At 41.8% G+C, this 15190-nt stretch overlaps 1 protein-coding gene across 1 annotated transcript; it reads left to right on the top strand.

Moving 5' to 3' along the window:
* The first annotated feature begins 1770 nt into the window (after positions 1 to 1770).
* Positions 1771 to 14964, top strand: LOC119657673 (cilia- and flagella-associated protein 58-like). The gene is made up of 13 exons (XM_038064699.1): positions 1771 to 2029; positions 2083 to 2302; positions 8058 to 8196; positions 8393 to 8570; positions 8626 to 8745; positions 8807 to 9001; positions 9060 to 9193; positions 9249 to 9565; positions 9652 to 9830; positions 13086 to 13660; positions 14223 to 14291; positions 14363 to 14501; positions 14569 to 14964. The coding sequence occupies exons 1-13, from the start codon at positions 1901 to 1903 to the stop codon at positions 14833 to 14835; spliced, it is 2661 nt and encodes an 886-aa protein (XP_037920627.1). The 5' UTR covers positions 1771 to 1900; the 3' UTR covers positions 14836 to 14964.
* The last annotated feature ends 226 nt before the right edge of the window (positions 14965 to 15190 follow it).

The raw sequence follows: 15190 nt of genomic DNA, 5'->3' as shown, positions 1-15190 counted from the left end.
GGCAAGTCAATACAGATCTTTCTCGCCATCCAGAGTGTTTAGTTTATCGTAAAGATCTGCGTAGTGGACCGCTTGAATGGTAGCGATCATTTCCTTTGCTTCCCAATTGGCATCCTTGTAAATTTCCCAATTGGCGAGCTTTTTATCTTTGAGAAAATTGTGGTAGAGACGTTTCTTTTCACGGACCTTCATTTTGACATCGCCATTCCAAAGTCAAGTATTTCGGTTGGTGTACTGCTTGGTGGATCGCTTTGTGGATCGTGTCTTTCATTTGGTTCTTCCACATTCGTAATGGTTGGTAATTGGCTAAGTGAGATCATTTCTTCTTTCTTCTCACGAAATCGCCACCACTTAATGCACAGCGGGCCAGTGTCTGGTTTAATTCGCAAGACGGCAATCAACGGCCGATGTTAAGGTGCGATGGTCTCATAGAAAACGGTTTTTCAATTAGTTACTGCGTCTGGCTTCTCATGAGAATATAGTCGATTTGACAATCGTTTGATAAACAATGTATTCATAAGTGCAAGGTCATGGGTGCCGGAAAATCTATTATATGCTCGCCACCCTCATTGCGCACTCCAAATCAGTTTCCCCGATCGCACCTGTTATCATCTGTCTTAGCATCCACATGACCAGTAAGATCACCTGCAATGATGATATAACCTTCAGCAGGCACGTTGCAGATTTTTGCATCGAGAAGTTGCCAGAAGGCGTCTTTTTTGGCATCAGGTTGACCTGTCTGTGATGCGTACGACGTGAAGAAGCGAATAGTGCGATCAGCTGATATAATAGTGAGCTTCATCAGCCGGTCATCAAATCGTTCGAATTCTTTAAGGGCATTACGGAACCCCTTTGAATGGCAATGCCAACATCGTATTGAATGCGTGGGCTACCAAAATTGAGAAGTTTATAGCCATATTTACCACGTTCGCGTTCTATCTCGCAGCTTTTGGCACCAGGCCATCGGGTTTCTTGCAGAGCGCAGATATTAATGCGACTTTTCCGTAGGGCTCCTACGAATTTCTCGGTGTTTCCAGTCAGGGTGCCAATATTTAGCGTGCAGACACGTATTTGCTCGGACTAATTTATAATACTTACGTCCTGACGCCGTCCATGCGCCAAGAACCCTTGCCCATTTCTCGGCAGGACCGGGGCTCTTCCTGCCGCTTTGTGACTCAATCCGATCATTTTGTTTTTAACGATATTGGGTGCATTTTCTTGGTTAGCCTTTTTTACGAGGCCTATCACCAAGAGAGAGCAGGTTCGATTTTGCATAGTGGAATAACTTCGAATATACTTTATTTATCTCTTTCCCTGATCTCTTTTGCTGAGGGTAATATACTAGTACATTGCCTCAAACCCTCCTCCTTTACCTGTGCTTGGAACCAGCATGCTAGCTGGATTGTGTAGTCTTCTAATTACTATTTCTATTTTGAATAAGATTTTCGCTGTTCATCCACATGCATCTTTATATGTTTCGAGATTTACAAATTAGCGCAGAATTTGCTTTGATATATTCTTTGACTGTTCGCTTCAAGGAAAATATTGATTAGCTCTGGGACTTAATTCATGGAAAATTAATGTAATGAAATTATATCTCATACTAACCTTATATATTTGTCATGTTCAATCCACCCTCTGGGACTCCCGCCGAAATGTATTTAATCAATAATAGCAACATTGTTGATTTGCTAGGCACCTCCAACAAAAATGCCTTGACAACGTCATTTGTATTTTATACGCCGCATGTTTTAAACGCGTCAGTATCGAATATATTGAAATATATCTTTTAACTTATTCTGGTTGCATTTTATTTGCTTCAAAATTGAATTCCACTAAAACAGGTCGATTGAATGTCGCGAGCGTTCCCTCATTACCTTTAATCAGATAAATAGTAAGCATGGAGCGAGAAATGGCCAGCATAGCTGATTCACAGGACGAGGACATTGATGAAGATGAAGCGGAAGCGATCCTACCAGCTGAGCTGGATGACGAATTCTATTCCCAACTTATCCAGAAAGCCAACCAGGTCAGTAACTCTTAAAAAGATTCTTCGAACTAAGCTAATAAGATTCTCCACAGATTTCGAAGTACTTGCAAGCTGCTGGTCAGGTAGAATTGAACGCGGAATCCAATAAAATGTTGGTTTTATGCCAACGTTTGAGGAAAGAAAATGATGCAAAGGCTCAAGAAATTGAAGAGAAGAAGTTTGCAATGGAAGATGCTGAGAAAAGACTCGTACAGGCTATGACGCTTTCTCAAGTCGACAATGCCAAAATATCTAAACTGAAAGTAGAGACTGGTAAGCCATTACAAATAATGTTTAGCCTTTATATCTGGTTATTGCCGCTATTATAACAGCAAATAAACTAGGCATAATATGTTAATGATAACCACAAAAGGGGACGCCTACCTAGAAAAACCACCTCGAATGTTTCGCCAGGTCTAGTTTGATCTACAGATCTCAATGAAAAAAAAAACACATCCTTCTCGAATTCTCCGGAAAACAGTTCGGAATGTCGGCATCCTTAATGTTTCCAATCTATCTGCTGTATTGGTCGTCACCCCCCGTGTTCAATCAGATTTCAGTCAATATAATGCTTTTCCTAATTAGTTGAGTACATTTTCATTGCTTGCCCAGCTGGAGAGATAGATTTCGATCTAACGCAGTTTTTGAATAGATACGGAGATAGACTATTGCCAAAAATATTGTAGAGAACATAGAACATACTTTTTTTCCCGAGTTCCGCAATTCAAAGGGCTGAATTGGAAGTTGCTCTATTAAAATCGAAGGATTATGGACTGAAGTCGAAATAGCCCTGAAAGTCATCCATAAGAAGGATAGGTAGGTGGGTATCAGCGGCCGCCGCGAGGGCCAAATGATTATTGTGTCGGAACGACAAGAGGAGCGAATCCAGCCGGCTCAAATCTTCAGAGCCACCCGTTCACGAAGGGCAATACTTTTCTTCCTCCTATAGACCAGTGTCCCATATAAATTGATGTCATACTCTTCGGATTTGCACGCGTCTCTCTCGAAAGCTCTTACGACCGCTTCTTGTTATTGGAGGATCAAATGCCCCTCGTCTTGACGCAGGCAATGAACCTTATGGCTGTCAAGTAGTGCCAGTAGTTTTCATCAAACGGGACGCCGACTCCACGCATCGAGGGACTACCAGGAGCAAAGTCCACTCCCTCCCCCACCTTGTCCTTCCGCTTGTTCCCTTCTGTCTTCCTATGGCCTGAGGAGGATGACTTTGAGTGCAGCTGCACTGCCCCATCAACCTGGAGGATGTCGCTACTGAGTATAAACCATTAATGACTGTTTGGCTCTCGGTCAGAATGACGTATACTACGCTTCAGGGTCGTAATATGCCCCAGTCATCGGCAGATTTCCAATATCGCCAGCACCCGCTCTTGGAAAACACTGACGAATCCTGGAAGACCGTACGATTCGGCTACACTGTGCAATCCGAGGAACCATATTTGATCAATCGGTGAAGAATACTGTGTTATAACCTTTAAGCACGTCACCGGTCTTCCACCCTACCCTGGCAGGAAGGTCCACAGTAAAATTTCCGAGAAGTTTACATTGAGTGTGGCATAATCCGGTGTGTATACCCTGAATTTCCCGTGGTACTTCGCCAAGGATATTACTATCGCCGTAAGGCTTTAATGTCCATTGTAAACACTCACGTAGTCTGACAACACTGCACGCTACAGCGTATTTAATGTGGAGGTCCCGAAGGAAAAGGTGCAGAAATATATTCAGCGCATCTGCCTAGCAGACTACAGAGTCCCAGTAGCGCCTGCACACGCAGTATTTTGAATTTTTATTTATCGTCGTTCAATTGTACGTTCTGCTCAGCACTTTTCTCCACACAATAAGAGCATACATTAGAATGGGACGAATCACCCTCCGACGAAGACTCAATTTCTTTACAAAGGCCATACAAGCTTTCTTAACCTTCAGTACTATGTTTAGTCTCCCATTTAGCTTAGAATTCAGGATCACATAGTGATACCTTATATTAGAGAAAGTACCAATTTTTGTCGATTTAGCCAAGGAAAATGGAATTCGGATGCCCTTGTCTTGTTGGTAAATACCAACAACACCATTTTGGTTGGATTTACAGCAAGTCCACATACTGTGGTCCACAAATACATACCTTTCCCAAAGCGCTCTACATTAACTAACTCATCACTTTTATCTTTTCCTGCCTGATCTGGATCCAATCGCGAGCTTCTCAAATTTCCATCCAGCATATCAAGCCACTGTTGTTTCGGCCGACCTTTTGGTCGCTTACCATCGACTTCGATGTTCATAACAATCTTAGCAAGTGAATTCTCGTAAGCGCTAATTACGTGATCATACCGTCCTCCTTCCTCATTTCGGATGTGATCAAAACGTGTGACGCCACTAGTCCAACGCAACATCATTGTCTCCATTACTGCAAGCCGCCGTTCATTGTCCTTTATAATTGGCCAACACTCAGAACCATGGAATGCGACAAAACGGACGAAATTGCAGTAAATTTTACATTTGATATGTCCGTTGATACGTCGATCACAAAGAACACCACTTGTGGAACGCCACTTCATCCAGGTTGCGGAAATGCGTGAAACAATTTCATAACGCAGCATTGACCCGAGGTATTTAAATCGCTCAGTTCTAGGCAGGTCACTGCCGCTGACAGGGATTGTGCCCGTTTCATAGGGATCGGTCGTCAAAAATTTAGTTTTATTTGGATTTAATCTGAGACCGTATTGCATGAGGCGATCATTCCATTTTTGGACAAGTTGCTTGAGATCATTTTTGTTATTAGATACTGGGAAAACATCATCTGCATAAACCAGTTTATAGGGCGCTGGGCGTTGTATACCGGGGGGAAATGCACCTGATATCAATCTTCAATTTCCTTAAAATTTCATCCATCACTATCACTATGCAGGAGAGATGGCGCCACCCTGGGTCATCCCAATACTCACAGCTCTGAGCAAGTGGCTACCTCGCAGATCATCCAATCATCGGATAAAGGTATTGCTTAAAACTGAAGGTGACAAATATATTCAGAGTTCTCATACTGGAGGCCATGCTCCCACTTTGTCATTCGCCCCAGCCTTTTCCAGGTTTTCGGTTTATTCCCTGCCAAGCAGTCATCGAAGAGGGTTGAATGAACCTGCTCCCAGCTCGGCCATAAGCATTCTCGGCTTGTAGGAAGACGCTTTCCAGCGATAGGGTGGGAAGAATTATGAAAACTTAACCTGAAACATAGTCAGACCAGCCCACTCCAAAATAAGCAGGAAGATGTTAGCCGAGAGAGGCACAAACGAGTGTGAGCATGCAAATAATATAAATTCTGTTCCAGCCGCATGATATAGTACAATATTTTAGTCCCGCAGGAAGCAGTTTTAGTGAATAAAAGTCCCAAACAACTGTCTGGCAAGAGGCCACGCTAAGCTACATTTTCCAAATTATAAAACTTTTCATATTTTGCCCCACCTTCTTCTCTTTTCAATGCTCTGTGAGTTGGGGACTAAGAACCCCCTCAAAGTCTTCTCTACTTATCGTAAGAGGCGACTAAAAGGAATGGAAATTTGTGAGCTAGCAACCTGCAAATATTTAAAGTTTATTGCTACCGAAACGTCAACAACGCCTCGAATAGGGACTGACTTCCCGGTAGCGACCTTTAGGTATCGAAAAAGAACTATGATTAGTTTCTGGAATATGCGCACGCTCCTTGACAACGGTGGTGAGGGTCCTCAGATTGCTCGCTTTCTCCAACTTATGAGAGAATTCCAACGATATAGGCTGGACATTCTGGTTCTAAGCAAAGTAAGATAGTTGGACTCTGGAGAGTATTCCTCTCCCTCTTGCGACAATATACTTTTATGGAAAGCCTAGTGGTAGCAGACGCGAATCTGGTGTCGGGTTGCTTCTGACATCGAGGCGGCTTGCTTCGCCTGGGAGCCGGTTTCTGACAGACGTATAACTACAAGGTTTCCGTCAGATTAAGGAACATGACAATTGTACAATGCTACGTATCAACGGAGAGCTTTCTACGAGCAATTAAACGCGATTCAGCTTCCTAAAAAAAACATTGCGATCGTGATGGGTTATCTAAATGCCAAGTTGGGATCTGACAACACCTTGCTTGAGCATGTGATAGAGAAGCGCGATCTTGACGGCCCCAACGGTAATGGTGGGAGGTTCGTGGATTTATGTAACCTCCAGCGCCTTCTCATTGGTAGCACATTGTTCGGGCGCAGAGTCTCCCATAAGGTCAGTTGAGTTTCAACTGACCAACGCCGTACAAGCAATCAGATCAACCATTTCCGCGATCATTTTGCGCGATGTTGAATGTGCGTAACAAGAGAGGCGCTGACATCGATCTCGAAAGGGATCACCATCTGATGGTCGTTTACGTTCGCTTGCGTGTTGCGTCCGCTAGCTCTCGCAGTGTTGAAGAGCTGCCCTAAGTTCAACATCTTGTAAGACCCAGTGGGAAAGCTATCTTGTTGATGGAGCGGCAGATCTACTGAGTAACGCGCCTGAGAATATCAGTGAGCATTGGGCAGCCATCAAGAATGCTCTTCTCTCGGGCACTGCACGGACCGTCCGTCACGTCTCGAAGGGCATCATGAGATTATCTAAGAAAAGGGGATCAATGAACGAAACGGGTTGAAGGGTCTACTAATCGTTGCGAGTGATGGCAGGCGTGACGCGCTCCGATTCCGACCGAAATCCCGAGAAGTTCAGCATTCTGTACGCCATGACAAGAGAGAATTTTCTATTGCCCTGGTCAGAGAAGCGAAAGGTGCCGCAGATCGCAAATCTGCTGCTTCCACTAATACGAAAATCTTGGGAATCCGAGACCTTTCCCAGAGAGTGGAAAAAGGGGATGATCGTCAAGATTCCAAAAAAAGACATACGTTTTGAGTGTGACAATTGGAAGAATATCTGCGTGTTTCCTGCCGTCGCAAAGATAATAGCTAAAATAATCCTGGAACACATCAAAGAATATACCGAAAACTTTATCGACAGAGAACAGGCTGTTTTCCGCTTCGAATCTTCCTGCATTGACCACATCAACACCTTACGGATCATTTTGAAACAGCGCACGGGGTTTAGATTTTCTCGACACCTGCTCTTCATCGATTTCGAGAGAGCTTTCGATAGCGTGAACAGGTAGTGTGTCTGCAGTGCTCTACATTGGACTGGCATTCCAGAGAAACTAATAGCTACTGTCAGAGCGACATATGATGGTGCAAAATATCACGGTTGGAATATTTTGAGGTCCAAAGCGGATCTCGCCTGGGTTGCATCCTTCTTGGCTGCTTACCGGTCACGTTCCTCATGCTGCTCTGTCCAGAAATCATGGAGGATTTCAATGGACGATGACATTTTTTCTCAAACACCTCGACTACGCTGATGACATCTGTTTGCTCTCTTACCGGGTCATGGACCTTGGCCAAGTGGTTTGGATTTGGAAAAAAAGAAGGGCTGAAGGTAAACATTAACAAAATCAAGGTTCTCAGTCTGACTGGTCATCGCACTCTCCTTATCTGCATTAATGTTGTCCTCTGTTGAGACTGTTCTGTGCTAGTGTTCTTTCTGTGTTGCTATATGGAAGTAGCGCATGGAAAGTGAAACCCACTATTACTCCAAAGTTCCAAGCTTTCGTGAACACCTCTTCTGCGTCGTATCATTAGAGCACGCCGATCTGACAATCCACTCTCTCAAAATGGCCGACGAGTGAGTCGCCCCAAAGGCACTTAGCGCATAACAGAACAGGGCGAGTGCGAGCGTCTCGGAAAGTCATGGGGGAGCTGAAGTGCATTTCAGGTAACCGTGAGCGATAGCCCGTAGATGTGGTTGACCACATATGTATTACCTTACCCCAAATCAAGAACTGTTTCATGCATGAGCAGTGAAAAATGAAGGAATGAAGGACGCTTAGATCACATTGTTTATTGCATTATAAGATGTTTCTTTGAACAAATGTATATACATCATAAATATATTATATAATAGATAAAAGTTTCTTTTTAATGTTCAGAAAACGCTTGGAAACAAGCAGACGCCGCACATGAAAGAGAACAACTTGCATACGAACAAGTCTACATCCTTCGAGAAAAGTTAAGCAAATTAGAAGCTGAAGTGGATAAAAGATCTGGAAAAAAGGAAGGCGGTGAGGAGTAAGTATGCATATATATTTATCAACAATTAGAATATAACACTTAGAAAATATTATGTTGCTAAACGTTGATAACATTTAGAACGTATGCTAAGTCATCTAGGATGCGTGAAAATACAGCGAATGAAGCAATAGTTAATCTAAAGTTTTACTCGAATAGAATCTCAATCTCAAATTCTATTCCAAATATTTCTCAGATTAATGTCTGGTTTATCATCGCACAAAGAAGGTATTTTAAAAGAGAGGGACCGTTTATCAGCCGAAGTAGAAGAACTGAATCGTCGATTACAGATCCAACGTTTATATACAGACGAAATTGAGCGAAAAAGGGCTGAGGTAGAAGCAAAAAACAAGGAGCTCTACAAATTGGTTGATGTTTGTACTTCCTTTTCCTGGTATATACGACATATTCACATGGAAATAATTTCAGGATGTTTCAGGAGAAGCCTATAAGGAAAAGCGGACAATAGATGTTATAAAAGAAAAGGTAGTAATTCTCACCGCCGAAAATTCCGCATTAAAGGAAGAATCTAAGGATCTCAAAGCTCAGGTTTGATAGGAGACTTTTTTCATTGAATTGCATCTTGAAGTTTCTGAATGTGTGTTTCTAGGCTGATCATTTGATAGCAAATAATGTTCAGCAAAATATGCAAATTCTTGCCCTTAAGACGAACTTAGAACGAGTGAATAATCAATGGACTAATGCTAGCGGGAAATTGGCGAAATATCAAAGTGATCTTGAGCACGCAAATGAAGTAAAAGAAAAACTTCAACATGAATTGAATCACAAGAACAGTTTGTTGAAGGTGAGTTTATCAAGTATCTATCGAATATCTTATCGTTACTCTTTCTGCTTCCACACAGTTAAAGGAAGACGATTTTGCTAAACTTAAATCCGAGCTCAGTAAAAGTGAGAAAAGTAGGGAAACCCTTGTGCGAAAATTACAAATGAGTGAGCAAACGAGAAATGCGCTAGATGAGGAGCTATCCAAGATAAAGTAAAAGGATATGAATATGAGTCCTTTTATATGTATTCTGTATCTTTTTCTGAAGGACTGAGGCCACCGTTCAAAGCAAGAAGGAAAACGTTAGCTCTAAGGTCGCTGAAATGAAGGAGAAGAAATTGCAGTTGCTTACAAGGGAGCGCAATACACTTCAAAGTGAAATCCCGAAATTACAGAGAAAAATTTATGATGCCGAGGAAGCAGTCATGTTAGCACACCATGAAATTAGGTCTCTAAAGGAAGAGCTTAAGCAACGAGATATCCTTCAACAAAAGCATAAAGCTTTCATCTCCAAGATCGAGGTCGAACGCGATCGTAATGCTGAAGAAACACAAATTCTTGAAGATAAGATTGAATCGCTAGACGGTAAGTATTTGGTTTGAAGGGAAAACAACAAGGCTAAGGATCTATCAAAGTGGAAAGTATATATTAATTTACCATTCTCTATTCAGAGGACTTACGCCTCAAGGAAGAATATATTCTTGAATTGAAGGAAAACGTCAATGAGTTAAATACCAGTTTGGTGAAAATGCAAGGACTATTCGAATCAGCGCGCACTGAAAGAAATAATTTCGAAAGAAATTTGCAAGGGTGCCTCGAGGAAAAGGACGAGCTCAAAAATAAACTGTCTGTAAGTATGTTTGCTAGCATCATCACAAACAAACATTCAAGCGCATCTGAGTGTAATTACGCGGTATTTCTAACGATTAATTATCTGAATTAATAAAAACTTGCTTTTCCTATTCGCCAGTGTTGATTCATATTTTGCAAATACCGAGTCGTGGACTTGTTAGCACTGATGTAGGGAACAAGTGGTTCCCGAAATATCGATATTTGCAAAATATAAATCAACACTAGCGAATTCAAATTCAGTGCACAGAAGGATGATCGAATTTAAATCTGAAAAATTTAAAATTTCCTCGACCCCGGATCGTAAACATTGGCAAAAATGCAAAATCGTCGGATTGCGGCGTGCGATATCTCGTTCGAACCGGGAGGCAGCCCACATTCAGAAAATCCAAAAATTTTCACGATGCGATGTGGGGAACTTGATATATTGCGGAAAATCTGTGGCTAAAAGCGCTGGGCGAAATCGAAGAAAATTGAAAATTTCCACAATCCCCGGGTCGTTGAAATTGGCAAAAATGCAAAATCGTTGGATTGCGGCGGGCGATATCTCGTTCGAACCGGGAGGCAGCCCAGATTCAGAAAATCCAAAAATTTTCACGATGCAATGTCGGGAACGCGAGATATTGCGGAAAATGTGCGACTAGAGGGGTTGGGTGAAAACGAGGAAAATTGAAAATTTACACGACCTCCGGGTCGTAAAAATTGGCAAAAACGCAAAATCGTCGGATTGCGGCGGGCGATATTTCGTTCGAACCTCCCGGGTCGACAGCCCAGATTCAAAAAATCCACGCCGATGAGCTGCGGTGCGTGGTTTTGATGGCACAGGCTCCTATCAGCATGATTTCTGTGGTAAGGCAAAGGGGTAGACTCCCAACAGGTTTTGATTTTCAGGACCAGCCCATAACATTCATGAAGGAAAGCGGCTCCTCCAGACTCCAATTAGAGGTCTCCGTGGGGTCCTGAAAGAATGGCCTACCTAGTTTCCGTAACCTGGATAATCGTAAAGGAAATGCCCGAAGGTTTCCTCTTCTCCGCACCTTCAGCAATGCAATTTGTAGGGCATGCTGATTCTGGCGGCACGGTCCCCGTTAAACCTAGTACATGCGTCTGACACAAGAGATTTAGCGATCGCGCCTCGTTATAAGCGGACCAAATCCTCTTTGATTTGACGTGGTGAGCCTTCGCCATCTGAGGTCCACGGCTGCTAAGCTGTGATTTTGCCACCCTTAGCAGTCTGCCAATAGCAGAAACCAGAGGGAAGTGACCTTGAATTTCTTGCCATGACTGTTTAGTGCATTTCTGTGTGATTTCTATGATAGCTTCTAATGAAAATCAACCAAATTCGAAACAAAATTCTTAATTTTAATGGTATGTGTGCAATTCCAGCTGTAAGACAACGATGCATCGACTTAGAAAGATATTGAATCGCATCGGGGGAAATTTCTCTTTTTTAGTGTGACGTGCCGTTTATGAACCTGGAGTTCAAGCAAATGCCATAGATGTTCAACCAGGTTAAGGTTTACCAATTAGGAAACCATATAGAGTCTGCGCAGGATATTATTCAATAACCATTCTTGTGCCGAAGAGGAAATGAACTTGAAGTCGTTGTCTTGCTAGAGGACAAACGGTTATTATAGAATAACCCTTTGTCATAGAATAACCCTTTGTCTGGCTGGCGTTTTGTAACAGATTAAAGCTTGTTCTACTCAAGAAATATCAATCCACCCACTCTAGTCGTCTTTAGAGCCCCAAATTAGTTATTTTGTTTAGGCATTGAGGTTGGTAGGTAAGGCGGCATCTGACAAGTTTCGTTTGCCCTGGTATGAAATCACTTACCCTCCCAAGTTGACTGATTTCTGCCACCTTGCTTGACGGTTGCATGTATTTCGCCTGTTGGCTTACCTACAGACATAGTGCTATCTATCATACCCAAACAGATTGTATTTACTTTTGCCAAGCGACAGAACTGAATGCCAGAGAGCGAAGATTTTTACAGCACGCTCTTTCACAAAGGCACGTTGTTTTCTCGGTTATTTTTGGAGGTGAACGGTTTTCTTCTGTCCGGGCGGGGTTATGAAACTTCGCTACCCGCAATACTCTGCGAATGTTCTAAAAATAAACCTGTTTCCCACGCATGTGGCGACATCTTTTTCCAATGTCGCGCTTTTAGACGAACTTTTCTGTGAATTTCGAATGACGCTACGTTGTTTTCGAACTGCCAGATTCCACAATGGGTTATTCCACTTTGTGTCCAACTTAGTAAGTTATTTTATACGTGTTATGATGTGGTGAACATCATTCACGGCATTTCTTTTTGTGACTTAAAGAAAACTATGACCTATTTCACGGTTTATCTTGAAAAGTATCTATCTAAAAAAAAGGATTCAGATACTGATGAAAAACTTGAAAAAAGCTGAATTTGTTACCTTTAGTATCGAAAAGACAATACTGACCATGGGATTATCCCTACACGATAGGTACTCACGTTATACCCCCAAGAACTTCATCCGTTTTAATCACCATTTACAACAAGCAGGGAATGCTTTGAATTTATTCTTAAACCTCAACTCACAAGTGCTTTGGGGTACCGGGCCACCGGACCCTTTCGGCCAAACCAATACCAAGTGGCTTGTTGACCGTGATGCAGTTGGCGAATGCTCCGAAGCTTAGATAGACCATCAGACTCGTGCCTGCAGGGAGGCTGATCTGAAGTGGTTTCGACCACGAAACCTTACCAAAGCTATACTGGCATCATAGGATCTCTGAATTTACATGTCTCAGAAAAATTCAACTCGATTATTAGCAGCTGGCTCCCTAACGTTAGTTTCATGGAGGTTGTGGTTACGTCAAAGCGGACAAAGAGACCTTCGTGCCTCAAACGTGGAGTTTCAGCTAGAGTGCCGTACTCCTTAGGTCAGCAGAGATTTAGGTAGGTTTTGCATCTACCAGCATGAATGCTAAGCCTTGCATAGCCTGGTGCCGTTGTTGCTTTTCAGAGTGGGGCTCTGATTCAATACGTGTCTTAAGAATACCGTGGTTAAGTAAGTCACACGACAGCGCCCCAAGTAAAATCACCAAGAACGTAACATAACCCATAGGGCTGTGAGTCTTACCTTCAGAATATTTGGTACCGTCAATTCAATTCGAGTTTATCTTGATTTATGCCGTTTGCAACAGGCATTTTTAAGCCCAGTGAAACCAATAACACATTGCAACACTACGAAATAACATTATTCATTACTACTCGGATTTTCAGGTAGCTAATCGTAATGTGGAGCAGAACCTGGAAACGATTAGGGCTAAAGAATCTGAGTTACTCAGGCAGCAGAAAAATCTTGAAAAACTTGAAAAAGAATGTCTCAAAATCCGAGTAGAATTCCGAAACTTGGAAGTGATTCTTCAAAACACTAGAGCTGAACTCAAAGAAAAACGTCTTGAAAATGATCGACTTTATAAAACACTATCTGATGACGAGATACGTCTTGATAAGCTACAAAAACAACTCCATCTTGCTATTCATGAAAAAGACTTGATAGGAACTCAAATGATCAGACGAAACAACGAAATCGCCTTGCTCAAAGAGAAGTTGGAAACGCTGCAATCAGCCTTTTATCGAGGCGAGAAGCAATATGCAGAACGAGTAGAAGATATTCGGTTGCTGAAAATTGAAATTAATAATCTACGATCTCAGCGAAATATACTAAGCAGAGGTTTGGCTAATACGGCAGATATGCGTCAAGAAGTCCTCCATGTCCATAGAGCACTAAATCAAGAAAGAGTCAAAGTCAAAGCATTGGAGGAAGAAGTTGTTACTCCTATGAACGTCCATAGGTAAGTAAAAGTCCTTCGTTTTTAAAGATGTTAACAACTCCCTAAAATTCGATATTTTCTGTTCTGAACTTCAAAGTTGGGTTAAACTTTTATTTTCGAAAACTACCACTATTATGTGGTTTTTGTATCGAACTTTCTGGTTGTCCTCAGGGTTTTGATAAAACAACAGATTGTTTTTTAATTAGGGACAGGACAATCCAAGTGTATTTATTCGCAGGTACCGAATTTTGGGGGCCAGTTTCTAGCTCCCGAAATATACAACTGTAAGCACTCTGGAAGGAAGTTTAGTGTTGAATTCTTTTTACACTTGCCCACGCTGTGCCGGCGGCAGTTTAGTGCATCGGCAGAAGCAACTTCACCACCGGCAATGCAGTCCGTGGTTCTTGCCTCTGATATCCCGCCACATGAGCAACTGGCTTGGAAAATATGGATATCTGAGATAAAATAAATACACTAAGGCTGTCCCAACTTAAAAAATAATGTCGTTTTATTCTGCCACTTTTATGCTATTCTGTTCGTAAAACTTATTTTTTTTCCGGTTCAAACTGTATTAACATTTTAGATGGAGAAAACTGGCTGGCAAAGACCCTGAGAAGTTAGAGCTTATTATGAAGATTCAATGTCTGCAGAAGTAAGTAAAGCGAATATAAAGGATTTCAGTTCACATGCTCAAAATGCGTTTTCCTTTTCCCCTGATCCTAGACGAATACTGTCTCAAACAGTAACCTTGACAGAGCGGGAGCAAGCATTACAAAATTCATGCAAATTATATAACACTTTACGGGAATTCATGCTGAAGCTTCCAAGTTACAAAGTGAAGGAACGATTACTGGAGACTCAGGTACTCACTCTCCCTTTAGCAGTCCTCATCATTAATTTAATCATTTCTTTTGTATTTTTACTTATAGCATGCGCTAGTAGCCCGGGACAAAAAACTAAAGGCTCTTTCCGCCGAACTTAATGCGAAAAATTTGGACGAAAAAAGCAAAGAATGTGTAGTCGACGTACTTCGGTCAAATCTAGAGGCCACAAAGAAAGAATTAATTCAGGAAAAAAAGAAAAAGCAAAGGTTACTCAAGGAATGCGAAGTTATCAAACAGATACACTCATATTCAGCCCCATCGACCTGTGTTAGAATGGCTGGAGCTGGATTTAAGATGACTTTGAACACATGAATTTGCTGCATTCATACTAATAATAACTTTAGCCGTACTTTATTATTCTGTTAAGGGAAGGGCCGTACTTTACTGGAAGGGACACTTTTGACCAAACTTTCACTATTAAATTATGTGGAAAATAAATATTTTACCAAGCGAATATTAATTTGCTGTTTAACTGTTACAAATTCAAACTGCTGAGAGGTATTACGACAAACATCGGAAACCCTCTTTAGATTTTTTTTTCTTTTTATAGCTAAAAATTCGATATTTTCAAAATATACTTATGTGGTTCGAAATTTGATGACCTGCTATACACGATCAATCTCCCATCAGTCTGACGTCCGTCATGCATAATGTCTGAAAGACAGGA

Source organism: Hermetia illucens, chromosome 5 (genome assembly GCF_905115235.1).
Source record: "Hermetia illucens chromosome 5, iHerIll2.2.curated.20191125, whole genome shotgun sequence".
In the NCBI taxonomy this organism is placed as follows: domain Eukaryota; kingdom Metazoa; phylum Arthropoda; class Insecta; order Diptera; family Stratiomyidae; genus Hermetia; species Hermetia illucens.
The sequence above is the reverse complement of the archived record's forward strand: the minus strand, read 5'-3'. Positions and strand labels throughout refer to the sequence as shown.